The 27,420-nt window shown below is 34.5% G+C and overlaps 1 protein-coding gene across 3 annotated transcripts in view; it reads left to right on the top strand.

Moving 5' to 3' along the window:
* The window catches only part of HDX (highly divergent homeobox), a 206,775-nt gene that overhangs the window by 125,533 nt on the left and 53,822 nt on the right, over positions 1-27,420 (top strand). For all 3 annotated transcript variants that reach the window (XM_065915338.1, XM_065915337.1, XM_065915339.1), the window contains exon 6: positions 10,677-10,884. In XM_065915338.1, coding sequence (XP_065771410.1) covers positions 10,677-10,884 — 208 coding nt within the window. The remainder of the gene's footprint in view (positions 1-10,676; positions 10,885-27,420) is intronic.

Here is a 27,420-nt window from a genome sequence, read left to right as displayed (position 1 = left end):
TAAAGGGGAAAATCAGAGCATATTTCTAAAAATAAATAATATTCTCAAAATAAATACTGTCATGCTCAGACCTTTGCTTTTTATTTTTTTAGGATTCAGATGAGAAGTCAGATGAAATCCTGTATTTACTGAGCATGCTGCTGCTGTTTAATCACTAAGTAGTATCTGGCTCTTTGAGATTTCATGGACAGAGCATGCTATGTGTTATACATATGAACTGGGAAATAGAAATACATTAGACACATCCAATTTCTAAGGAGCTTGAAGTCTAGCAAAAGAGATAACAAAAGAATATAGGTGACTGAAGAGGAATTGGAGTGTGACCATGGTATGTGAAGCCTAAGTGAATGCCACAATTATGGAAAAACAGAGAAGGTGTTTATGTTGTCATTGTTTGTCATTAAAATTATATACACCCATAGCTTAAGGAGTTAAGTTCTGTAGAACTTGTTACAAAACCAACAATCTTTACTTTTCCCCTCCTACCATTTTGTGGCATCCAGAATCAATTATTTCCACACTTTAGATGATTCCTTTGGTATTTACCTCTATCTGTGAATAATTCTTTATTAACTAGAATTATGTTTTGCTGTGAATAACAAAAAGACTCAAAATAAATAGGCATTTATTTTAAAATATTTTAAACAAGATATTTCAAGTCCATGTTCACATCTAGATCTGGCATGGCAGTTCTGCCCTGTGAAGTCCTCAGAAATTCTGATGCCTTCCATCTTCCATTCTGCCATCCCTATGATGTAGCTCTTGTCCTCAAGGTCCAAAATCATGACACTTATGGTTCAGGTAGCTTGACAGAGGTGAGGAGAAAGAAGGGACAAAAGTGTGTACCAGCTATCTTTTAAAAGGGATTCCCATGTGCCCAGCTAAACTTTCTATTATATTGAATGCGGGATAAATATATTGGAGAACACCTAGCAGTTTCTTCTCTTTATATCACTGTTTCTTGATTTTTTTCAGTGTTAGGCATTGCTGATTGATATTTCACTATGAAATGCAAGGTATTCTAACTCTTTAAAGATCTCTTCGTTGATCCTTTTCACCTAAATGCATCTTTCTTCTCTTCTTACTCTCACATTATAATTACTTACTAATTTTAGTTGGTTTGATATTCATCGTTAACATTATTATGACTATGTAAATGCTTTACCATTTGTCTTATGTAGTATAATATTATTTTTGTCCTTTTCTGCATAGTATTATTTTGTTTCCTTGAAGTCTATTATTTACTTATTTTTTGGTTTTTGTATATTTGCTTGCTAATTTTCTAGGTACTGACTACTAATTTATCCTGATACCCTTCCCCACTTGTACATATCTCTTTTCAGTATATTCATACACATTTGGTAGTGCAACAATTTTATCATCTTGAAATTTTTCCTGGAATCTTCTGACAAGCTCAAACTTGAATTGATTACTCTGCACCTGGACCACAACTGTTACCCTGAGATTTCCATTTTCAGTCTGTTCATTCTTTTGTTATACTTTCAATAAGATATCTTCAAATTTATCTTCCAAATTTTCCACTGAGGTTTTTTTTTGTTGTTGTTGTTGTTGTTGTTCTTCTTCTTCTTCTTCTTATTCAATCTATCACTGATACTAATAAATTCCATGTACCATGAAAGCAGCTTTCAGACTCCTTGGATTGTCATACTGGTTCCTTGAAACCCCATACTCCAGGAGAGGAGACACAGAGGCAGAATATTACTGAAAACATACTCTCCTGAAATGAAAGATAATCACAGGATTCCTAGCTAGGATATTATTTGATATAAAAGAGTTTTAGGCATAATTGATGTTAAAAATTGCCAAAGTCATTGACTGTGCAGAAATCTTTATCCCTATAGAAAACGCTAACAGAGAGAAAAAGGAAGAAGTATTACTATTCTCTTCTCGTCTGTGGTCAGTTAAAACTTATATCAAGAGGGAAGGGACATATGTACACCTATGGCTGATTCATGCTGATGTTTGACAGAAAACGACAAAATTCTGTAAAGCAATTATCCTTCAATTAAAAAAGAAAAACTTCTATTAGGGGAAAGAACAGTGAACTGCTTACTATCCTTTTGTTTTTAGGGATTTTTCAAAATGCAGCATGCTCATGGAAGAAATAAACTTTGAAAAGATGATGTGTTTTAAGAGATCTCTTTTTTATTATTAGGTAGATAAACTGCAGACAATAATATGTTTGCCATATAAATATATTCCTGAGATATTGGGAGAAACTATGTAGATGTTTTTAAGTCTAATAGACCTTATAATTATTGATCACCAAAATGAACTTTGCCTCAAGAAATCTAGTTAACCATTACTTGTGGATTAATGTGGAAATTTTGGATTCACGTTTTCTTGTAATAGCTTATAATTCTAAAAATTCTAAAAAATAAAAAAAATTCTAGGAAGCAAACTTGGCACATTTTCCTTCTAACTTCATTGAATGTTACTATGTGAATATATTTCTTTAATTTGGAATGTTTCCCAGGTTAGTGTCTATTATTTATTGACTTACTCACTCACCAAAGGTAAACCGAACACTTATTATATGCCCGAACTTTTTTAGATGCCATGAGAAAAATACAGCTCTCCTTAGGAATTTGCAAATTAACATGATCAAAATTTTAATGTCTCTGTGCTTTCAGTTCACAGTAAATGGACATAATATAGTAAAGGGTTATTTTGAGATAGTAATAATATATGTGGATAATAAGTGTAAAGCACCATAAATGAAGTTGCTCAGTCATGTCCAACTCTTTGGGACCCCGTGGACTGTAGCCCACCAGGCTCCTCCATCCATGGGATTCTCCAGGCAAGAATACTGGAGTGGGTTGCCGTTTCCTTCTCCAGGGGATCTTCCCGACCCAGAGATCGAACCCAGGTCTCCCGCATTGCAGGCAGACGCAGGCAGATGCTTTAACCTTTGAGCCACCAGGGAAGCCCCAAAGCACGATAAGTCTTTCATAAATTTTGTTCCCTGACCTATCTTCCTTAAATTCAGTTTAATGCCTTGCCTTTCCATCTATGTTTGGGTTATAGTGGAGAGATGTCAAAATGAACTCTTGCGTGTTAAAAATTTTCATAAATAATACGTTTCAATGTTTTAAATGCATTTTGAAAGACAGGTAAATTTCATGGAAAATAGATGCATGTTTTTAAATTTTATATTATATTTATTTTCCAAAGATCATGACTAGATTTGACGTCTTTAAATAGAAGACTGCTTTTCACTTATACTGTTTTTACACTACCTTTTTTTTTTTCATTAAATATATGACCCTCTGCCACTAATGTATATATAAAACAAATTGTCCATGGTTGACTATATACCATGTATAGTATACTACATACCATGGGCATTGAATTAAAGCTGCTAGGCATCTTGAGATTGAATTTCATGCTCTTATTTTATATAAGAAAAGTGTGGTTAGATAGGGGTATGGCTTGGTGAAGGACACAGAGCCAGTTGTTTATTAGATGCCAGATTTTCTTATTACCAATCCAACATTATTTCTATTTCCATTTCATCAGCGTATGTTTTACCATAAGAATTACTTTGCATACTTCTTAAAAATCCTGATTACCCCATCCCAGATCTACTAAATCATGCTTGCAGGGAAGGGTCCTAGGATCTGAATGTTTCCTTTCCCCTAATAATTCTTATGACATATGACTTTGGAAAGGATCTCACTTTACTATACTCTGTTTGTGGCAAAATATTCTAGTTGATTCTTTCCCTCCATAATACTTGGTCAAATTTTGTGATTTGTAATTTTCTTGTCTATTTGTTTATTGTCTATACATCTACCAGATTGTAAATCCAAGTTCCACAAAGGGCATATATGAGGCCTACTTGTTTACTACTGTATCCCTGGCTCTAATACAATGTTTATACATCCTTGATGTTCAGTAATGTTTGTGGGATGAAAGAATGAATTTTTTATACAATTTTAAAGGTTATACTTCATTGACAGTTATTACAAAACATTGGCTATATTCCTCATGTACAATACATCTTTATAGTCTATCTTACACCCAATAATTTGTACTTCCCACTGCCCCTTCTCTATATTGCCCTTACCCTCCCTTCCACTGGTACTTACTAGTTTGTTCCTTATATCTGTGAGTCTGCTTCTATTATGTTATATTCACTAATTTGTTGTATTCTTTAGATTCTACTTATAGGTGATCATACATCTTTGTCTTTCTTGGTTTGACTTACTCCACTTAACATAAAGCCCTTCAAGTCCATGTTGCTACAAATGGAAAAATCTTTGTTCTTTTTATATAGCTGAGTAGTATTCCACTGTGTGTGTGTTTGTGTACACACACCACAACTTTTTTATCCATTCATCTCTTGATGGACACAAGTTGCTTCCATATCTTGACAGCTGTAAATAATGCTGCTATGAACTTTGGAGTGCATGTATCTTTTTGAATTAATGTTTTTACTTTTATTTTTTGGATATATACCCAGAGGTGAATTGTTGGCTCAAATGGTAGTTCTATTTTTAGTTTTTTGAGAAACCTCCATACTGTTTTTCAAAGTGGTTGCACCAATTTACATTCCCACCAATGTAGGAGGGTTTCCTTTGAAAAAATGCACATTTAACAGAAAGGTATGTGCTCTATACATAGTACACAGAAAACAGGTATATAATGATATACATTTAAACTAATATCAGTTTGGAATATTATTTTTCTATTTTTAATAGAAATGTACTTAGAAGGGTATAGGACCTGAGAGTTCTCATTTTTAACAGTCATTATATTTGCCCTGTTAATACAGGGGGAGTTCTGGTTGAAAAGATATAGTCATTACATAAGTTTATGAGCAACTGTGGAGGGGTAAATATTATCCAGGAGACTATAGATTTGGAAACCAGTTATATCAATTTATAGATTCTTCAGATAAGGAATCTGAGGCCTAGATTGATAAAATAACTTGACCATGGGTCACATAAAATGGTTGAAAAACTGTATATTTCAAAACCCTATGAAACAAAGAAATAAATACTCAAATTCCTCGATGGCCTAGTGGTTAAGATTCAGTGATTTCATTGCTATGGCCGAGGTTCAATCCCTGCTTGGAGAACTGCGGTCCTACAAGTCACATGGCATGCCCCCCAAAAAAGGAATAAATCATCTTTACATAATTGATAGTTGGAATGTGGAAAAGGCTATTTGGGATAAGGTGGATCCAGAGTGAAAAATTGGAACCAAGGCTTAGATTGATAGGACAATAGATATTGATTCAGTCTAAGGAAGAACATTTTGAAAAAAAAAAAAAAACTATATAAAAAATGGACTAGGAAAATCTTGCAAGGTAGTATGCTTCATATTCCTGAAATTTTCATGCAAAGACTGACTAGCCATTCACCTACAATGTTGAAGAAGGAACTTTTACACTAAATGGAAAGTTAGACTAATTGGCTTTTAAGATTGCTTCTATCTTCTATGATTCATTGAAAATGTAATAAAGTCATTAACATTATATTTATAGATCAAATTATTTTCTCAGTAGCTTCCAGTTTTAAGAAATATCCAGAAAGGAACTATTTCAGTCCTAGTATATAATAAATTCTCATATAATCCTGGTGTTCACATCAAATATTATTTTACTTTTATCACTATGCATTCCATAATTATTCATTCCACCCAAGATGGGTGAAAAAGGAAGTTGAAAATAATCGAAACTCGTTTCTGTTTTCTTTTTCTCCTCTTTCCCCAAACCTTCATGACCTAAAGGAAACAAAAAATATCCTAAGAAAACTGTAATGGTCTTCTTCTGCCCACATCATCATTTTTCCAAGCATCTATGGCTAAGATTATTGTGAAAAAGAAGCTTCTGCATTTAAAATTTGATAAGCATCAGTATTCAAAGTTAGAAAATAGAGAAAGTACCTGACAATTCATTGGCGCTTTAGTAAGAAGTTGAAATTCTTTACTTTTTCTGAAGTCTAATAGTTTATTATCATTGAGACCACGTGAAGGAAAATTGAAACAGAACTGTACTCTTTAAACCAGTACTTTTTCCTTGGGAGAAGATACCAAAGCTAGTAAAATTAACATTCATGAATATTTTTATTTTCTACCAGGTAGTTTCCACTTGGTAGTCTACAAAGATTTCCATGTGTTTCAGGTTTCACATTTAGCATGGAATGCTAAATATGTCAAAGGTACTACATTCCCTAGAATATGAAAAGAAAATGCACACCCAAATATATAAAGAATTAATCTTCTTGGATTAACTGAATAGTTCTTATGTTTTGCCTTGCATTTTGTTTTACAAAATTTTATCAAGTAAAAGTTAACTTTATTCATAATTTTTATTTGCATTTGATAAATAATGTAGATCCTTACATCTAAGGTTCTTTTGTATACATGTGAACCTTGTGATATAGAAGAAATTCTATTTACTATACAAAGAAAGGGTCCCATAATCAAATTTAGACCTGAAATTATGAAATGCTATTGAGTGACTTTCTACACTCAAAGAAAATAAACAGATTTTAAGAATTATTTTACTCTATAGACTGGCATGGCAATTATTCTTTGTAGGGTATCATAACAAAAATATAAAGGTTATGAGCTTTTTGAAAATTACATGAGAATCTTGAGTATAAAATTTGTTTTAGACCACTGCTTTCAAAAAATGTTGGGGTAGACATAATTTTCTACATAATTTTCTTAATTGTTTAGTCACTAAGTCATGTCTGACTCTTTGCAACCCCATGTACTGTAGACCACCAGGCTCTTCTTTCCACGAGATTTCTCAGGCAAGAATACTGGAGTGGGTTACCATTTCCTTCTCTAGGGAAGCTTCCTGATCCAGGGATTGAACCTGCGCCTCCTGCATTGGCAGGCAGGTTCTTTACCACTGAGTCATCATGGAAGCCCTATTCAATTATTGATTGTTAACCATTTTAATTGAATTATAGTTTATTTACCATGTGTTAGTTTCAGATGTACAGCAAACTGATAAAGTTTTATATATGTGTGTATATGTATGTGTGTGTATGTGTGTGTGTGTGCATGTTAGTTGCTCAGTCATGTCCGACTCTTTGTGACCATGGACCGTATGTAGCCCACCAGGCTCCTTTGTCCATGGGATTCACTAGGTAAGAATACTGGATGGATGGTCATTCCCTTCTCCAGAGGATCTTCCCGAACCAGGGACCAAACCCTGGTCTCCCGCATGGCATGAGGATTGTTTACCTTCTGCACCACCAGGGAAACCATATATAAACACACATATATACATATACATGCATATATATATATCCTAAAGGAGATCAGTCCTGGGTGTTCATTGGAAGGACTGATACTGAAGCTGAAACTCCAACACTCTGGCCACCTCATGCGAAGAGTTGACTCATTGGAAAAGACCCTGATACTGGGAGAGATTGGGGGCAGGAGGAGAAGGGGATGACAAAGGGTGAGATGGCTGGATGGCATCACCGACTCGACGGACATGAGTTTGAGTAAACTCCGGGAGTTGGTGATGGATAGGGAGGCCTGGCGTGCTGCAATTCATGGGGTCACAAAGAGTCGGACACAACTGAGTGACTGAACTGAACTGAACTGATATACACATATTCTTCAGATTCTTTTCCATTAAACATTATTGCAAGATACTTAACTATAATTTTCTGTGCTATATAGTAGGTTCTTGTTGGTTATTTATTTTATATGTAGTAGTGTGTGCATGTTAATCCTAAACTCATAAATTTATCTCTCCCCTCCATCCCACTATTCCTTTTGGTAATAAATTTGTTTACTGTGTCCGTGAGTCTATTTCTATTTTGTGAATAATTTCATCTGTAATCTGTATAATTTTCTTTTTATGTTCCACGTTTAAGCTTCACTTAGTATGCTAATCTCTAGATCCAGGCATTATTTCATTCTTTTTTATTGCTGAGTAATATTATATTGTATATATGTATATATACCACATTTCCTTATCCGTTCATCTATTAATGAACATTTATGTTGCCCTATTGCTATTAAGAAAATTGAATTCATCATTAAAAAATCTCCCCCCAAAATGAATCTACAAGCACTCAAAACCTACAGGTAGCATCCTATTTTAATGGTGAAAAACAGACGATTTTCCCTGAGACCAGAAACAAGATGTCCACTCTGGCCACCTTTATTATCATACTGGAAGTTCTAACCAGTACAATAAATCAAGAAAAATAAATAAAAGATACATGATTGTCTGTTTAGAAAGTCCTAAAGAAATAAAACACTCCTACAACTAATAAGTGAATTCACCAACGTCTCTGGATACAAGATCATCATATAGAAATCAATTGTATGTATGTATAGTTAAAAATGAACACAATCAAGCTGAAATTTAAGGTACATTCTTTGCAATCACTCAAAAAATCAAATACATGTAACTCCAACAAAACATGTACAGGACTTAAATGCTGAAAACTACAAAACACTGATGAAAGGAATAAAAGCAATTCTAAGTAAAAGGAGAGACATTCTGTGTGCATATACTGGAAGACCCAACATGGTAAAGATGTCAAGTCCTCTCAAATTGTTATTCAGTTTTAACATAATTCCTATAAAATTCAGTAAGATGTTTTGTTGATGTAGACAAGATATCTCTAAAGTCATATGGAAAAGAAATATGCTAGTATAGCCAAAACAGTTCTGGAAAAAAATAAGGGGAATAAATTCATTTACCTAATTTCAAGACTTATTATATAAGTACAGTAATCAAGACTGTATTAGCAGGGTGATAGATGTATAGATCGTTGGAACATAATAGAGAATCCAGAAATATTCCTGCACAACCATGGCCAGCTTAGCTAATTTTGACAAAGATGCAAAAGCAATTCAGTGGAGGAAGTCTTTTCAAGAAATGTTCTGGAACATCTGTATTTCTATTGGAAAATGTAAATTACCTTAGACCTAAACCTCACACCTTAGACAAAAATGAATTCATAATGGACCAGGGATTTAAATGTGAAAAATAAAACTATAAAAGATTAGATATTAATACAGCTTGGTGAAGAATTCTTAGGAATGGTACTAAAAGCACAACCCATAAAAGAATAAAAGCAATAGCTTCAACTTTATCAAAATTAAAAAAAAAAAAAAAAAACTTTTGTGTTACAAAAGACCAGAATGGTGAAAATACGAGCTACAGACAAGGAGAAAATATTTGCTAGTTCCATATTTGGCAAAGAACTCATATCTGCTAGAAAATGGAAGAAAATTTTGCAAAATCACGTATCTGACAAAAGTTCATATCTAGAATATATAAAATATTCTCACACCCCAGTACTAAAAGACCAACTCTATCACAAAATGGGCAAAAGACCTGAAGAGACAGTTCACTGATAGGTGGATAGCAAAAAGTATGTGAAAACATTATCAGTACTACTAGCCATTGGGAAAACCAAATTAAGAGCTTGATGATCATTACTATATGCACAAATGAGAACAGCTAAAAAAAAATACTTATATTACCAAGTCCTAGCAAGATCACCAAGAAACTGAATCTCTCAATCATTGCTGATAAGAATGCAAAATGGTGCAACTTTTATGGAAACAATTTGGCAGTTTCTTTTAAAATTAAACATATAATTACAATTTGACCCAGAAATTTCATTATTTGGCATTTATACTAGAGAAATGAAAACTTACATCAGCACAAAAACCTATACAAAACTGTTCATAGGAGTTTTATAGCTGTATATAATAGCTAAAAATTGGAATCCAGTGTCCTCCAACAAGTGAAGGGTTAAACAAACACTGCAAAGAAAAGGAAAGAAACTGTATCATGGAAGACTTCTTAGCAATAAAAACGAATGGACTATTAGTACATGTAACTTGAATAAATTTCCAGGAAATTATGCTGAATGAGAAAAGCCAATTTTTTGAAATTTTTTGCAGTCACATGATGTATGACTCTATTTATATAACATTCTTAAAATGACACAATTATAGATGTGGAAAATCCATTGATGGTTGTCAGGAGTTGAAGATAGCAGAAAGGAGAAGAATGGTATGATAAAAGAGCATAAAATTTTCAACACATATTGTGCAATATCAATTTCCATTTTCTGTTATGGTACTATAATTATGTAAAATGCAAATTGAAGAAAATAGAATGAAGACCAATTTTTGTAACTTCCTATAACTCCAAACTTATTTTAATATAGCAAGTTTTAGAAATTGGTTCTAAATCTAATAAAATGGAATATTAGAATACTTTCAAAACCCAGGTAATCATCATGGAGCCAAGCAAAGATACTTGAAAGCACATTTTCACCTAGGAAGATCGAGATTGGAATTAGGATATGAAATATAATTAGAGCTGCATGCCGAGTCCCTTTTGGGAAAAAATCAGCTCATGTTTCTTTTGAAATATTTGGTGGGTTATTTTCTCCAGAAAGAAAACAAAGGCAAAAAGTGTTCTGCAATAGGCTGCATGTTGCTTGAAAATCTTGTTATTAAGATAATTAAAATTTTAAAATAGAAACATTTATATTTTAGTTTATTAAGTAATAATAAAGCTGCATTTTTCTCAGTACCTATTTATTCTTTATAATCATATTTTACACAGCATCCATTCATTATTTTAATGGTAGAACTGCTAAGGTTTCTATTTTTACAAAACTTCCTCTTGTATTTCTCTCATAAAGACATGGATTGGGAATCGAAGAAGGAAATATCGTTTAATGGGGATTGAAGTTCCACCTCCAAGAGGAGGCCCCGCTGATTTTTCTGAGCAGCCCGAATATGGTTCTTTGTCTGCACTCACATCAGGAGAGGAAGCTGGTCCTGAAGTAGGAGAGGATAATGACAGAAATGATGAAGTATCCATCTGTTTGTCTGAAGGAAGTTCTCAAGGTATTTTATATGCTGCACCTCCTAATGATATCTTTTGTGTATTTGATGCATTTTTACTTGCTTTTCAGTTTACTGTGCTTCAAATCTACAGTCATCAAAATATTTGGTTAAATAGGCATATTTTATTTATGTTTATATTTTAAAATAATATTCATATATATTTAAAGTGTACAAGTTTAGATATAAATATATATACATAAATGATTACTATGATCATGCTAATTAATATATCCATCTCTTCACATAGTTAGCTTTTTGTCTGTGTATGTAATGAGAGCACCTGAAATCTACTCTCAAAGCAAATTTCCAGCATACAATATAAGACATATAGTTGATCCTTAAACAACATGGGTTTGAACTGCACTGGTTCACTTTCAATAATACACTGGAAAAAATTTTGGAGATTTGCAACAATTCGGAAAAACCTGCAGACAAACCATGTGGCCTAGAAATATCAAAAAAGAAAAAGGTGTGGCATGAATACATAAAATATATGTAATATATGTAAAACATACAAAATATGTGTTAATCAATTGTTTATGTTATTGGTAAGTCAACAGTAGGCTATTAGTAGTTTAGTTTTGGAAAAGTCAAAGTTATATTTGGAGTTTTAACTGTGACGGGGCTTCCATGACCCTAACCCTCATGTTGTTCAAAGGTCAACTATATTGTTAATTATTGTCATCATGCTCTATATTAATTACCTAAACTTACCCTATGTAATTGAAAGTTTCCACCCTTTGACCAAAATCTCCCCATTTTCCCCATGTCCCCACCCTGGTACCTACCATTCTACTCTGCTTCTATATATTTGAATTATTTGATTCCACATATAAGTGAGATTATGCAGTATTTTTCTTCCTATATTTGGCTTATTTCAGTTAGTATAATGCCCTTTAGGTTCATCCAAGCACTTGCAAATGGCAGAATTTTTAAAAGACTGAATAATATTCCAGTGTATGTATATACCACAGTTTCTTTATCCATTCATCTGTCTATGGACACTTGCTTGCTTCCATACCTTAGCTACTGTGACTAATACTGCAATGAACATGAAAGTGCAGATACCTCTTTGAGGTACTAATTTCATTTCCTTTGGATATATACCCAGAAGAGGGACTGTTGGATTTAAATAAAAAATTTAAAGAGAAAAAAATCATTATTAATCTTTTAAGGAATTTTCATACTGTTTTTCCTAATGACTCTAACCCTTTTTTCACCAACATTTGTATTTTATCTTTTTTATTTTTAATGCTTCAACCTAAGCAGTCTCTTACATTATCATCACAAAAAGTAAAACTGATCTACCACAATAAAGATCTCCCATGCTTAGAAAATATTTGCTATTACAACAATCCATAGATTATAGTACATGGTTATTTCAAATTTTTGGAATTTTAGTCAGTTTAAGTTAGAGCATTGTAATGAAAGACCATATGGCATAATGTGATAAACAACAGGCTAGTAGCTAGGCAACTTGGGTGCAAGTCCTAGATCTTCTATTAGCTGATGATGTGACTTCAGGCAAACTCTTTAATTCATCAGGCTTTAGTTTTCTTATCCACAAAATAAGGGAGTTAGGCTAGATCATCTTTATAATACTTAATGTTTCCCTAAATAAGAATTCAAATAATAATATGTAATTATACCATTTGTCCATGAGAAAAATTTTCCATTTGATTTCAAATACAGAAACAGTCCTCTCCTGACACCTTTATGAGCACTTTTATTAAGGTTTAATTTACATAGAATAAATTTCATCCATCGCAAAAGTAGAATTCAATAGTTTGGTTTAGTCTCTCTGTCATGTACAACTCTTTATGACCCCATGGACTGAAGCCCACCAAGCTCCTCTCTCCATGGGATTCTCCAAGCAAGAATGCTGGAGTGGGTTGCCATTTCCTTCTCCATGATTTTTAGTAAATTATATGCAGTTGTACATTCATCGCTATTTCTAAAACTGAATTTCAGAATAATCACTAAAGTGCAATTGTAGAATATTTTTATGACTTCAAAAAAGTAAAATCCAATTATAGAATGATTTTATCACTTCAAAAAATTTCCTTGGGACCATTTTCAGTCAATATCCACTCCCAACTCAAAACCTAGGCAAAAACTGATCTGATTTCTGACTATATAAATTTGTCTGTTCTGGGCATATTATATAAGTGGAATTATATAATATATAGTGGGTTTTCTTTTTGCATCTATGATAGAGAGAACTTTGCATTGGCTTTTCTAAAATTCTATTGATCTGGATAGTAACACTATATTTTCTAATTTATTTTTATCTTCTGAGTTTGTTTATGGAATTTTCAACAGTCACAAATTTTGCTTGTAATTTTTCTGTTGTCAGATATACCAACTTTTTTCCTATATGGTTTGTGACTTCAGTGTCATGATTAAAAAATCCTTCCTTGTACTACAATTATGTAAAAATACCCCATATATGCTTCTTGTTTCCTTATGGATTCATTTTTACAACTTGATATTTATCCCACCTTGAAATTGTTTTATTTTACGATGTGTGAAGACAATATCTAACTTTACTTTCCAAATGATTACCCAAATGCCCCTACAATATTTGTTGAATAGTACAGCATGTTTCCAGTGATTCTGTGTAGCTTTTAAAATCAAAGATGATAGATAGAAAAATGGCTTGACAGTCATCTTGTTTAGGCCACCTGCCACTTAGAGGATATAAATATCAAAAGGAAGTAGATGTTGATGTGTATAGACTGATGCATTGACCTGTGTGCTGGATAGGTGTCCTATCTCTATCCTACCATTTGAAGGAAATTTCAAAGTTGAATAATCAAGTCATTAGCAAAAGAGTTCCAGAAAAAGAAGAATTTATCTTCTAACTAGTACAGTACTTCTCAAATGGCCATGTCTCCAAGACCCATGTCTCCAAACTGAGCAGGTGTTACACTTCCTCACAGCCTGATAGTCTGACAGCAATCATTGGAGTATTGCAGAGAACTTTAATGTACAATTTATAACAAAGAAATATGAAGACTGAAGAGAGGATGGGACTATGAGAACTAAGAAGATCCTGAGACCTGGTTCAGACACAGATTTTCTAAAGTCTCCTTCTGTCAGCACCCAGTCCTACCTTATTGAAGACAGTGTTTCTGACCATTGTTGGACTATATCCTGCTATCTGTTCCCTCAGGAAACAGGAATCTTCACTGAAGAAAGAGAAATGAACTACAAAGAGTAAGACATCACAGGTGAAAGGAATATCATTTAATAAATAGATCAAGCCCTGAGCCTTTGGAGTGGAAGTGCTGACTCCAAGACCCTAGACTACAGGAGAACTAACACTCAGTTCAGTTCAGTCACTCAGTCATGTCCAACTCTTTGCAACCCCATAAATATCAAATAGTGAGAACTCACACAAAGGAAACCACTTGAATAAAAGACTCAGCATCATCCAACCACAAGTAGCACCCTGTGCAGGACACCTCATCTAAACAAAAAACAAACAAAAAAATACAAACCCAGTCATCAGCAGACAGGATTACCACCTCACTCAGCCTTGCCCATCAGAGGGAAAACAAACAAACAAAAACTCAGCAAAAATCTCACCCTATAAGAAGCATACACAAACCACTGGACCAAACTTAGGAGGGCAGAAAGAAAAAGAAGAAAGAAGTCAACCTTGCAGCGTGGGAAAAGGATAACTCAAACAAAATAATTTAAAAAAAAATGAAAGAAAAGGTAGAGAAGTACTACACAAATGAAGGAACAAGCTAGATACACAGAAGTCCAAATAAATGAAGAGGAAATAGGAAAATTACCTGAAAAATAATTTAGAATGATAGCAAAGATGATCAAAGCCCTTGAAAACAAAATGAAGAAAATGCAAGAATCAATTAGCAAAGACACAGAAGAATTAAACAATATACATACAGAGACAAACAACAGAATTGTTGAAATTAAAAATACTCTAAAAAGAATCAATAGCAGAATATCTGAAACAGAAGAACAATCAGTGAGGTGGAAGATAAAATGGTGGAAATAACTACTGAAGAGCAGAATAAAGTGAAAGAATGAAAAGAACTTAGGATAATCTTAGAGACCTCTGGGACAATAGCAAACACACCAACATTTGAATTATAGAGGTCTCAGAAGAAGAAGAAAAAAGAAAGGGTATGAGAAAATTTTTGAAAGGATTATAGTTGAAAACTTCCTGAACATGGAAAAGGAAATAGCCAACCAAGTCCAAGAGGCACAAAGAGTCCCATACAGGATAAACCCAAGGAGAAATACATCAAGGCACATATTAATCAAACTACCAAAGACTAAACAAAAACAAAGAATATTAAAAGGAGTAAGGGAAAAGCAACAAGTAACATACAAGGGAAATCCCATATGTTCAAGAGCTGATCTTTCAGCAGAAACTCCACAGGCCAGAAGAGAATGACAGGATATATTTAAAATACTGAAAGGGAAAAGTCTACAGCCAAGATTACTGTACCAGCAAGTAATTCATTCAATATTGATGGAGAAAAAAAAAGCTTTTCAGACAAGAAAAAATTAAGAGAATTCAGTACCACCAAACCAGCTTTACAACAAATGTTAAAGGGACTTACATAGTCAAGAAATAGATAAGAAGAAAAAAGATCTACAAAATCAACCCAAAACAATTAAGAAAATGGCAATAGAAACATATATATCAAAAACTACTTTTTAAATGTAAATGGTTTAAATGCTCCAACTGAAAGGCACAGACTGACTGAATGTATAAAAACCAAGACCCATATATATGCTGTCTACAAGGAAACCCACTTCAGACCTAAAGACACATATAGACAGAAAGTGAGAGGATGGAAAAATATATTCCATGCAAATGGGAAGCAAAAGAAAGCTAGAGTAGCAATCCTCATATAAGACAAAATAGGCCTTAAAGAATATTACAAGAGATGAGGAAGGACACTACATAGTAATCCAAGGATCAATCCAAGAGGAATATAACAATTGTAAATATCTATACACCCAACATAGGAGCACCTCAATACATAAGACACACACTAACAGAAATAAAAGGAAAAATTGACAGTAACACAATAATATTAGGAGACTTTAATACCCATTCACACCAATGGACAGATCATCAAACAGAAAATTAATAAGGAAACACAAGTCTTAAATTGTACGTTAGATGAGATGGATCTCACTGATATCTTCAGGACATTCCATCCAAATGCAGAAGAATACAACTTCTTCTCAAGTGCACATGGAACAATCTCCAGGATAGACCACATCTTGGGTCATAAATCAAACCTCAGTAAATTTAAGAAAATTGAAATCATATCAAGCATCTTCTCTGATCACAAGGCTATGAGACTAGATGTCATTTACAAGAAAAAAAAAACAGCAAGAAACACAATCACATGGAGATTAAACAATATATTTCTAAATAACCAACAGGTTACTGAAGAAATTAAAAAGAAAATAAAAAATGTTCTAGAAACAAATGAAAATGAAAACATGACAACTCAAAACCTATGGTATACAGGAAAAGCAGTTCTAATGGGGAAGTGTATAGCAGTACAATCCCACCTCAAGTAACAAGAAAAACATTGAATAGACTGTAACTTTACACCAAAAACCACTGGAAAAAACAAGAACAAAAGATCTCCAAAATTATTAGAAAGAAAGAAATAAAGATCTGAGAAGAAATAAATGAAAAAGAAATGAAAGAAACAACAGCAAAAATTAATAAAACTAAAATCTGGCTATTTGACAAGATAAACAAAATTGACAAACCCTTAGCCAGATTCATCAAGAAAAACAAAAAGTATCAAATCAACAAAATCAGAAGTGTAAAAGGAGAGGTTACAGCAGACAATACAGAAATACAAAGGATTATAAGAGACTATTATGAACAACTACATGGAAATAAAATGAATAAACTGGAAGGAATGCACAGATTCTTAGAAAAGTTCAATCTTGCAAGACTGAACCAGGAAGAGAAATCATGAACAACCCAGTTACAAGCACTGAAATTGAAGCTGTGATAAAAAAAATCTCCCAAAAAACAAAAGCCCAGGATCAGATAGCTTCACAGGAGAATTCTATCAAACATTTAGAGAAGAACAAGTGCCTATCCTTCTAAAACTCTTTCAAAAAGTTGCAGAAGAAAGAAAACATCCTAATTCATTCTACGAGGCCACCATCACCCTAATACCAAAACCAGACAAAGACAACACATAAAACTAAAACTACAGGCCAATATCACTGATGGCCAAGGATGAGAAAATCCTCAAGAAAATATTAGCAAAGAGAATTCAGAAACACATCAAAAAGCTCAGACACCATAATCAATTTGGGTTGATGCCAGAGATGCAAGGATTTTTCAATATACAGGAATCAATAAATATGATAAACCATATTAATGAATTGAAAGATAAAAACTATCAGATAATCTCAACAGATGCAGAAGAAGTCTTTGACAAAATTCAGCACCTATTTATGATTAAAATTGTTCAAAAAATATTCATAGAAAGAACTTACCTCAACACAGTAAAGGACATATATGATAAGCCCACAGCAAACATTATTCTCAATGGTGAAAAACTGAAAACATTCCTCTAAGATCAAGAACAATGCAAGAGTGTCCACTATCGCCACTATTATTCAATGTAGTTCTAGAATTTCTGGCTACAGCAATCAGAGAAGAAAAAGAAATAAAGGAAACCTGATTGGAAAAGAAGTAAAGATTTCACTGTTGGCAGATGACATGACACTGTATGTAGAAAACCCTAAAGACAGTATCAGAAAATTGCTAGAGCTTATCAGTGAACTTAGCAAAGTTGCAGGATACCAAAGCAATACACAGAAATCACTTACATTTCTATCTACTAACAGTGAAAAATCAAAAAGAGCAATTAAGGAATCAATATAAGTCACCATTGCAACAAAAAGAATTAAATATCTAGGAATAAACTTACCTAAGGAGGCAAAAGATCTGTATACAGAAAATGATAACACACTAATGAAAGAAATCAAAGATGATATAAACAGATGGAGAGAGATTCCATGTTCCTGGGTATGAAGAATCAATATTGCGAAAACGACTATACTACCAAATGCAATCTATAGATTTAATGAAATCCCTATCAAATTACCAAGTGCAGCGGCTGTATATTGACACCCAGCTCATTTAACTTATATGCAGAGTACATCATGAGAAATGCTGGGCTGGAAGAAGCACAAGCTGGAATCAAGATTGCCGGGAGAAATATCAGTAACCTCAGATAGGCAGATAACACCAACCTTAAGGCAGAAAGTGTAGAACTAAAGAGCCTCTTGATGAAAGTGAAAAGGGAGGGTGAAAAAGTTGGCTTAAAGCTCAACATTCAGAAAACTAAGATCATGGCATCTGGTCCCATCACTTCATGGCAAATAGATGGGGAAACAGTGGCTCCAAAACCACTGCAGATGGTGATTGCAGCCATAAAATTTAAAGACAGTTACTCCTTGGAAGAAAAGTTATGACCAACCTAGACAGCATATTAAAAAGCAGAGTCATTACTTTGTCAACAAAGGTCCATCTAATCAAAGCTATGGTTTTTCCAGTGGTCATGTATGGACGTGAAAGTTGGACTATAAAGAAAACTAAGCACTGAATAATTGATGCTTTTGAACCGTGGTGTTGGAGAAGACTCTTGAGAATGCCTTGGACTTCAAGGATATCCAACCAGTCCATGCTAAAGAGATCAGTCCTGGGTGTTCATTGGAAGGACTGATGCTGAAGCTGAAACTCCAATACTTTGGCCACCTGGTGCGAAGAGCTGATTCATTTGAAAAGACTCTGATGCTGGAAAAGATTGAGGGCAAGAAGAGAAGGGGACAACAGAGGATGAGAAGGTTGGATGGCATCACCAACTCAATGGACGTGAGTTTGAGTAAACTCTGGGAATTGGTGATGGACAGGGAGGCCTGGTGTGCTGTAGTTCATGGGGTCACAAAGAGTTGGACACGACTGAGTGATTGAACTGAACTATCAAATTACCAATGGCATTTTTCACACACTTATAACAAAAAATTTCACAATTCATATGAAAACACAAAAGACCCTGAATAACTAAAGTAGTGTTGAGAAAGAAGTTGAAGGAATCAACCTTCCTGACTTCAGGTTATACTACAAAGCTACAGTCATCAAAACAGTATGGTACTGGCACAGAAACAGAAATATAGACCAATGGAACAAGTTAGAAAACCCAGAAATAAGACCATGGACCTTTGGTTATCTTATTTTTGACAAAGGAGGCAATAATGTACAATGAAGAAAAGACAATCTCTTCAATAAATGGTGCTGGGAAAACATGACAGCTACATGTAAAAGAATGAAATTAGAGCACTTCTTAACATCATACACAAAGATAAACTCAAAATTGATTAAAGACCTAAATGTAAGACCAGAAGCTATAAAACTCTTCAAGGAAAACATAAACAGAATACTCGATGACATAAATCAAAGCAAGATCCTCTATGATCCACCTCCTAGAATAACGGAAATAAAAACTAAAGGAAACAAGTGTGACCTGATTAAACTTAAAAGCTTTTGCAGAGCAAAGGAAACTATAAGCAACGTGAAAAGACAATCCTCAGAATTGTAGAAAATAATCGCAAATGAAACAACTGACAAACTATTAATTTCCAAAATATACAAGGAGCTCATACAACTCAATGTCACAAAAACAAACGACCTGATAAAAAAGTGGGAAAAAGACCTGAACAGACATTTCTCCAAAGAAAACATGCAGGTGGCTAACAAACACATGAAAAGATATTCAGCATCACTTATTATTAGAGAAATGCAAATAAAGACTACAGTGAGATATCACCTCACTCTGGTCAGAATGGCCATCTTCAAAAAGTATACAAGCAATAGATGCTGGAGATTGTGTGGATGGAAGGGACGCTCTTGCACTGTTGGTGAGTATGTAAATTGGTACATCCACTCTGGAAGACGGTATGGAGATTCCTTTAAAAACTCGGAATAAAACCACCATATCACCTAACAATCCAACTCCTTGACATATGTCCTGAGGAAACCAAAATTGGAAAAGATACATGTATCCCATTGTTCATTGCAGCATTATTTACAATAGCTGGAACATGGAAGCAACCTAGATGTCCATCGACAGATGAATGGATAAAGAAGTTGTGGTACCAATGCAGTAAGATTAGATCTAAGTTACAGGGAAAAATAAAAACTATCAAAAATTCCAACATATGGAGGCTAAATAACACGCATCTGAATAACCAACAAATCATAGAAGAAATAAAAAAAGAAATCAAAGTGTGCATAGAAATGAATGAAAATGAAAACACAACAATCCAAAACCTATGGGAGACTGTAAAAGCAGTGCTAAGGGGAAGGTTCATAGCAATACAAGCTTACCTCAAGAAACAAGAAAAAAGTCAAATAAATAACCTAACTCTACACCTAAAACAGCTAGAGAAGGAAGAAATGAAGAACTGCAGGGTTAGCAGAAGGAAAGAAATCTTAAAAATTAGGGCAGAAACAAATGCAAAAGAAACAAAAGATACCATAGCAAAAATCAACAAAGCCAAAAGCTGGTTTTCTGAAACGATAAATAAAATTGACAAACTATTAGCCAGACTCATCAAGAAACAAAGAGAATATTACTCAGCTGTTAAAAAGAATTCATTTGAATCAGTTCTAATGAAATGGATGAAACTGGAGCCCATTATACAGAGTGAAGTAAGCCAGAAAGACAAAGAACATTACAGCATACTAACACATATATATGGAATTTGGAAAGATGGTAATGATAACCCTATATACAAAACAGAAAAAGAGACACAGAAGTACAGAACAGACTTTTGAACTCTGTGGGAGAAGGTGACGGTGGGATGTTTAGAAAGAACAGCATGTATATTATCTATGGTGAAAGAGATCACTAGCCCAGGTGAGATGCATGAGACAAGTGCTCGGACCTGGTGCACTGGGAGGACCCAGAGGAGTCGGGTGGAGAGGGATGTGGGAGGGGGGATCGGGATGGGGAATACGTGTAACTCTATGGCTGATTCATGTCAATGTATGACAAAACCCACTGAAATGTTGTGAAGTAATTGGCCTCCAACTAATAAAATAAAATTAAAAAAAAAAAAAGAAACAAAGGGAGAAGAATCAAATCAACAAAATTAGAAATCAAAATGGAGAGATCTCAGCAGAAACACAGAAATTCAAAGGATCATAAGAGACTACTACCAGCTGCTATAGGCCAAGAAAATGGACAACTTGGAAGAAATGGATAAATTCTTAGGAAAATATAACTTTCCAAAACTGAACCAGGAAGAAATAGAAGATCTTATCAGACCCATCACAAGCATGGAAATCAAAACTATAATCAGAAATCTTCCAGCAAACAAAAGCCCAGGACCAGGTGGCTTCACAGCTGAATTCTACCAAAAATGTAGAGAAGAGCTAATACCTATCTTACTCAAACTCTTCCAGAAAATTGCAGAAGGTAAACTTCCAAACTCATTCTATGAGGCCACCATCACCCTAATAGCAAAACCTGACAAAGATGCTACAAAAAAAGAAAACTATAGGCCAATATCACTGATGAACATAGATGCAAAAATCCTTAACAAAATTCTAGGAAACAGAATCCAACAACATATTAAAAGGTCATACATCATGACCAAGTGGGCTTTATCCCAGGACTACAAGGATTCTTTAATATCCACAAATCAATCAATGTAATACACCACATTAACAAATTGAAAGATAAATACCATATGATTATCTCAGATGCAGAAAAAGCCTTTGACAAACTTCAACATCCATTTATGATAAAAATTCTCCAGAAAGCAGGAATAGAAGGAACATACCTCAACATAATAAAAGCTACATATGACAAACCCACAGCAAACATTATCCTCAATGGTGAAAAATTGAAAGCATTCCTCCTAATGTCAGGAACAAGACAGGGGTGCCCACTCTCACTACTACTATTCAACATAGTTTTGGAAGTTTTATCCACAGCAATCAGAGCAGAAAAAGAAATAAAAGGAATCCAGATAGGAAAAGAAAAAGTAAAACTGTCACTATTTGCAGATGACATGATCCTCTACATACAAAACCCTAAAGACTCTACCAGAAAATTACTAGAGCTAATCAATGAATATAGTAACATTGCATGATATAAAATTAACACACAGAAATCCCTTGCATTCCTATACACTAACAATGAGAAAACAGAAAGAGAAATTAAGGATACAATACCATTCACCATTGCAACGAAAATAATAAAATACTTAGGAGTATATCTACTTAAAGAAACAAAAGACCTATATACAGAAAATTATAAAACACTGATGAAAGAAATCAAAGAGGACACAAATAGGTGGAGAAATATACCATGTCCTTGGATTGGAAGAATCAATATTGTCAAAATGAGTATACTACCCAAAGCAATCTATAGATTCAATGCAATCCCTATCAAGCTACCAACGGTATTTTTGACAGAACTAGAACAATGAATTTCAAAATTTGTATGGAAATACAAAAAAAACTTTGAATAGCCAAATCAATCTTGAGAAAAAAGAATGGAACTGGAGGAATCAACCTGCCTGACTTCAGGCTCTACTACAAAGCCACAGTCATCAAGACAGTATGGTACTGGCACAAAGACAGAAATATAGATCAATGGAAGAAAATAGAAAGCCCAGAGATAAATCCACATATCTATGGACACTTTATCTTTGACAACAGAGGCAAGGAAATGCAATGGAGAAAAGACAACCTCTTTAACAAGTGGTGCTGGAAAAACTGGTCAACCACTTGTAAAAGAATGAAACTCGAACACTTTCTAACACCATACTCAAAAATAAACTCAAAATGGACTAAAGATCTAAATATAAGACCAGAAACTATAAAACTTCTAGAGGAGAACATAGGCAAAACACTCTACAACATAAATCACAGCAAGATCCTCTATGAACCACCAGAATATTGAAAATAAAAGCATAAATAAACAAATGGGACCTAATTAAACTTAAAAGCTTTTGCACAACAAAAGAAATTATAAGCAAGGTGAAAAGACAGCCCTCAGAATGGGAGAAAATAATAGCAAAAGTAGCAATAGACAAAGAATTAATCTCAAAAATATACAAGCAACTCCTGCAGCTCAATTCCAAAAAATAAATGACCCAATCAAAAATTTGGCCAAAGAACTAAACAGACATTTCTCCGAAGAAGCCATACAAATGGCTAACAAACGCATGAAAAGATGCTTATCATCACTCATTATCAGAGAAATGCAAATCAAAGCCACGATGAGGTACCATTTAACACCAGTCCGAATGGCTACTATCCAAAAGTCTACAAGCAATAAATGCTGGAGAGGGTGTGGAGAAAAGGGAACCCTCTTACGCTGTTGGTGGGAATGCAAGGTAGTAAAGCCACTATGGAGAACAGTGTGGCAATTCCTTAAAAAACTTGAAATAGAACTGCCATATGACCCAGCAATCCCACTCCTGGGCATACACACTGAGGAAACCTGAGCTGAAAGAGACACGTGTACCCCGATGTTCATCACAGCAGTGTTTATAATAGCCAGGTCATGGAAGCAACCTAGATGCCCATCAGCAGACGAATGGATAAGAAATCTGTGGTACATATTCACAATGGAATATTATTACATTTGAATCAGTTCTAATGAGGTGAATGAAACTGGAGCCCATTATACAGAGTGAAGTAAGCTAGAAAGAAAAACACCAATACAGTATACTAACACATATATATGGAATTTAGAAAGATGGTAATGATAACCCTATATGCAAGACAGAAGAAGAGACACAGACGTATAGAACAGACTTTTGGACTCTGTGGGAGAAGGCAAGGGTGGGATGATCTGAGAGAATAGCATTGAAACATGTATATTATCAATTGTGAAACAGATCACCATTCCAGGTTTGATGCATGAGACAAATGCTCAGGGCTGGTGCACTAGTATGACTTAGAAGGATGGGATGTGGAGAGGGGTGGGAGGGGAGTTCAGGATGGGGAACACATGTAAATTCATGGCTGATTCATATCAGTGTATGGCAAAAACAACTATAATGTTGTAAAGTAATTAGCCTCGAACTGATATAAATAAATGAAAAAAAATTAAAAAAATAAGTGATCATGCTATCATTTAAAACAAAAATTGTGGTACATATACACAATGTAATATTACTCAGCCGTAAAAAGGAACACATTTGCGTCAGTTCTAATAAGGTGGATGGACCTAGAACCTATTATACAGAGTGAAGTAAGCCAGAAAGAGAAAGATAAATATCATATTCTAATGCATTTTTACAGAATCTAGAAAAATGGTACAGAACAATTTATTTACAGAGCAGCCTTGGGGAAACAGGCATAGAGAATGGGCTTATGGACATGAGGAGGGGGAGAAGATGGTGAGATGTTAGGAAGAGTAACATTACCATATATAAAATATATAGCCAACGAAAATTTGCCGTACGGCCCAGAAAACTCAAACAGGAGCTCTGTATCAACCTAGAGGGATGGGATGGGAGGGAGATGGAAGCGAGGTTCAAAAGAAGGGGGATATATATATATATATATATATATATATATATATAATTTATATATATATAAATACATGCATACATCCATATACCTATGGCTGATTCATTTTCGAGTTTGACAGAAAACAACACAATTCTGTAAAGCTATTATCTTTCACTGAAAAAATAGTTAATTTTTAAAAGACAAAAGATGATATATATATTCATGTATATATACATACAGAGGTAATTAAATTCTGGTTTTCCTGTTATGTTACATTGATCTGATTGTTTATAATTGTGGTTTTATAAAATATCTGAAGATCTACCAGGCTCTCATTCTTATCTCTTGTAGCACACTGTTTCTTCTAGGTGAAGTTAATTCATACTTTACCCAATCAGTCTCCCCAATATCCTTTAAGATTTGTGTTGGTACTGCACTAAATGGATAATGTGAAAATATGAATGCAGTTTTGCATGTGCTGAGTTTTAGGTGATGGCAGGACATCCATGTTGGGCTGTCCAGCACACTTTTCAATAATATGGTCCTGGGGATCGAAGAAGGGGTCAAATATGATAAGAAATGTTGGAGTCACCCACATCGAGAACAAAAAAAGTCTAGCCATAGAAATAGGTGATAAAATAGAAAACAGGAAAGAAGATGGACAAGGACAGTATGTTGAGAAATACCCAGATTTCTGAAGGAGAAAGGAGAACCATTGAAAGAACATTCAGATATAGGAGAATCAGGATAGTATTTTATTTTTAAAACCAAGGAAAGAAAAAGATTTCATAAGGAAGAGGTGTGTTTATCTCAACCATCTCATAGAAGTGAGTAAAAATTACTCTTATATTGTTGTTCAGTCGCTAAGTTGTGTCTGACTTCTTGTGACCCCATGGACCGTAGCATGCCAGGCTTCCCTGTCCTTCACTGTCCCCCAGAGCTTGTTCAAACTCATATACATTGAGTCAGTGATGCCATCCAAACGTCTTATCCTCAGTCATTCCTTTCTTCTCATGTTCTCAATCTTTCCAAGCAGCAGGGTATTTTTTCCAATGAGTGGGCTCTTCACACCATGTGGCCAACCTGTTGGAGCTTCAGCTTGAGCATCAGTCCTTCCAATTAATATTCAGTGTTGATTTCCTCTAGAATTGACTGGTTTGATCTCCTTTGCAGTTCAAGGGACTCTCAAGAGTCTTCTCCAGCACCACAGTTCAAAAACATCAATTCTTCGCTGCTCAGCCTTCCTTATCGCCCAACTCACAATTCACATGACTACTGAAAAAATCATAGCTTTAGCTGTACAGACATTTCTTGGCATAGCTTTGACTGTATGGACATTTGACTGTACAGTCTTCCCTCATAACTCAGTTGTTAAAGAAGCTGCCTACAATGTCGGAGACCCCACTTCAATTCCTGGGTAAGGAAGAGCCACTGGATAAGAGATAGACTACCCACTCCAAGATTCTTGGGTTTCCCTTGTGACTTAGCTGGTAAAGAATCTACTTGCAATGCGGAGACCTGGGTTCAATCCCTGGATTAGGAAGATCCCCTGGAGAAGGGAAAGGCTACCCACTCCACTATTCTAGCCTGGAGAATTCCATGGACTGTATAGTCCACGGGGTCGCAAAGAGTTGGACATGATTGAGTGACTTTCACTTTCACCTTTCTGGGCAAAGTGATGTCTCTGCTTTTGAATATGCTAAGTTTGTCATAGCTTTTTTCCAAGGAGCTAACGTCTTTTAATTTAATGGCTGCAGTCATGGTCTGCAGTGATTTTGGACATCAAGAAATTAAAATCTGTCACTGTTTCCACTTTTTACCCACCTATTTGCCATGAGAAGATGGGATCGGATGCCATGATCTTAGATTTTTAAATCTGAGTTTCAAGCCAGCTTTTTCACTCTCCTCTTTCACCCTTATCAAGAGGGTCTTTAGTTCCTCTTTGAGTTTGGTCATTAGGGTGATACCACCTGCATATCTGAGGTTATTGATATTTCTCCCAGCAATCTTGATTCTATCCTGTGAGCCATCCAACCCAGCATTTCACTTGATGTACTCTGCATTTAAGTTAAAAAAAAAAAAAAAATGTTGACCGTATACAACCTTGATGTATTCCTTTCCAAATTTTGAAGCAGTTCCTTCTTCTGTGTCTGCTTCTAACTGTTGCTTCTTGTCCTGCATACAGACTTCTCAGGAGACAGATAAAGTAGTCTAGTATCCACATCTCTTTAAGAATTTTCCACAGTTTGTTGTGACCCACACACAGTCAAAGACTTTCACATAGTCAATGAAGCCAAAGTATATGTTTTTTTCTGGAATTCTCTTGCATTTTCTATGATCCAATGGATGTTGACAATTTGATCTCTAGTTCCTCTGCCTTTTCGAAATTTAGCTTGTACATATGGATGTTCTCAGTTCACATACTGCTGAAATCTAACTTGAAGGATTTTTAGCATAATCTTGCTAGCATATATAGTAAGTGCAAAAGTAAGGTAATTTGAATATTCTTTGACATTGCCTTTGTTTGGGATTGGAATGAAAACTGACCTTTCCCAGTCCTGTGGTCACTGCTGTATTTTCCAAACTTGATGGCATGTTGAGTGCAGCACTTTCACAGCATCATCTTTTAGGATTTGAAATAGCTCAGCTGGAATATCATCATTGCCACTAGTTTAGTTCGTAGTGATGCTTCTTAAGGCCTACTTGACTTCACACTACAGGATGCTTGACTCTAGATGTGGTTATACCATCATGATTATCTGTGTCATTAGGACATATTTTGTATAGCTATTCTGTGTATTCTTGTCACCTCTTCCTAATCTCTTCTTCTTCTTTTAGATTCTTGCCATTTGTGTCTTTTATTGTGCCTATCTTTGCATGAAATATTCACTTGGTTTCTCTGATTTTCTTTCTTTTTTTCATTTATTTTTATTAGTTGGAGGATAATTACTTTACAATATTGTAGTGGT

Source organism: Muntiacus reevesi, chromosome X (genome assembly GCF_963930625.1).
Source record: "Muntiacus reevesi chromosome X, mMunRee1.1, whole genome shotgun sequence".
Classification (NCBI taxonomy): Eukaryota; Metazoa; Chordata; class Mammalia; order Artiodactyla; family Cervidae; genus Muntiacus; species Muntiacus reevesi.
Note: the sequence above shows the minus strand (reverse complement) of the source record. Positions and strands in the feature narration are given on the sequence as shown.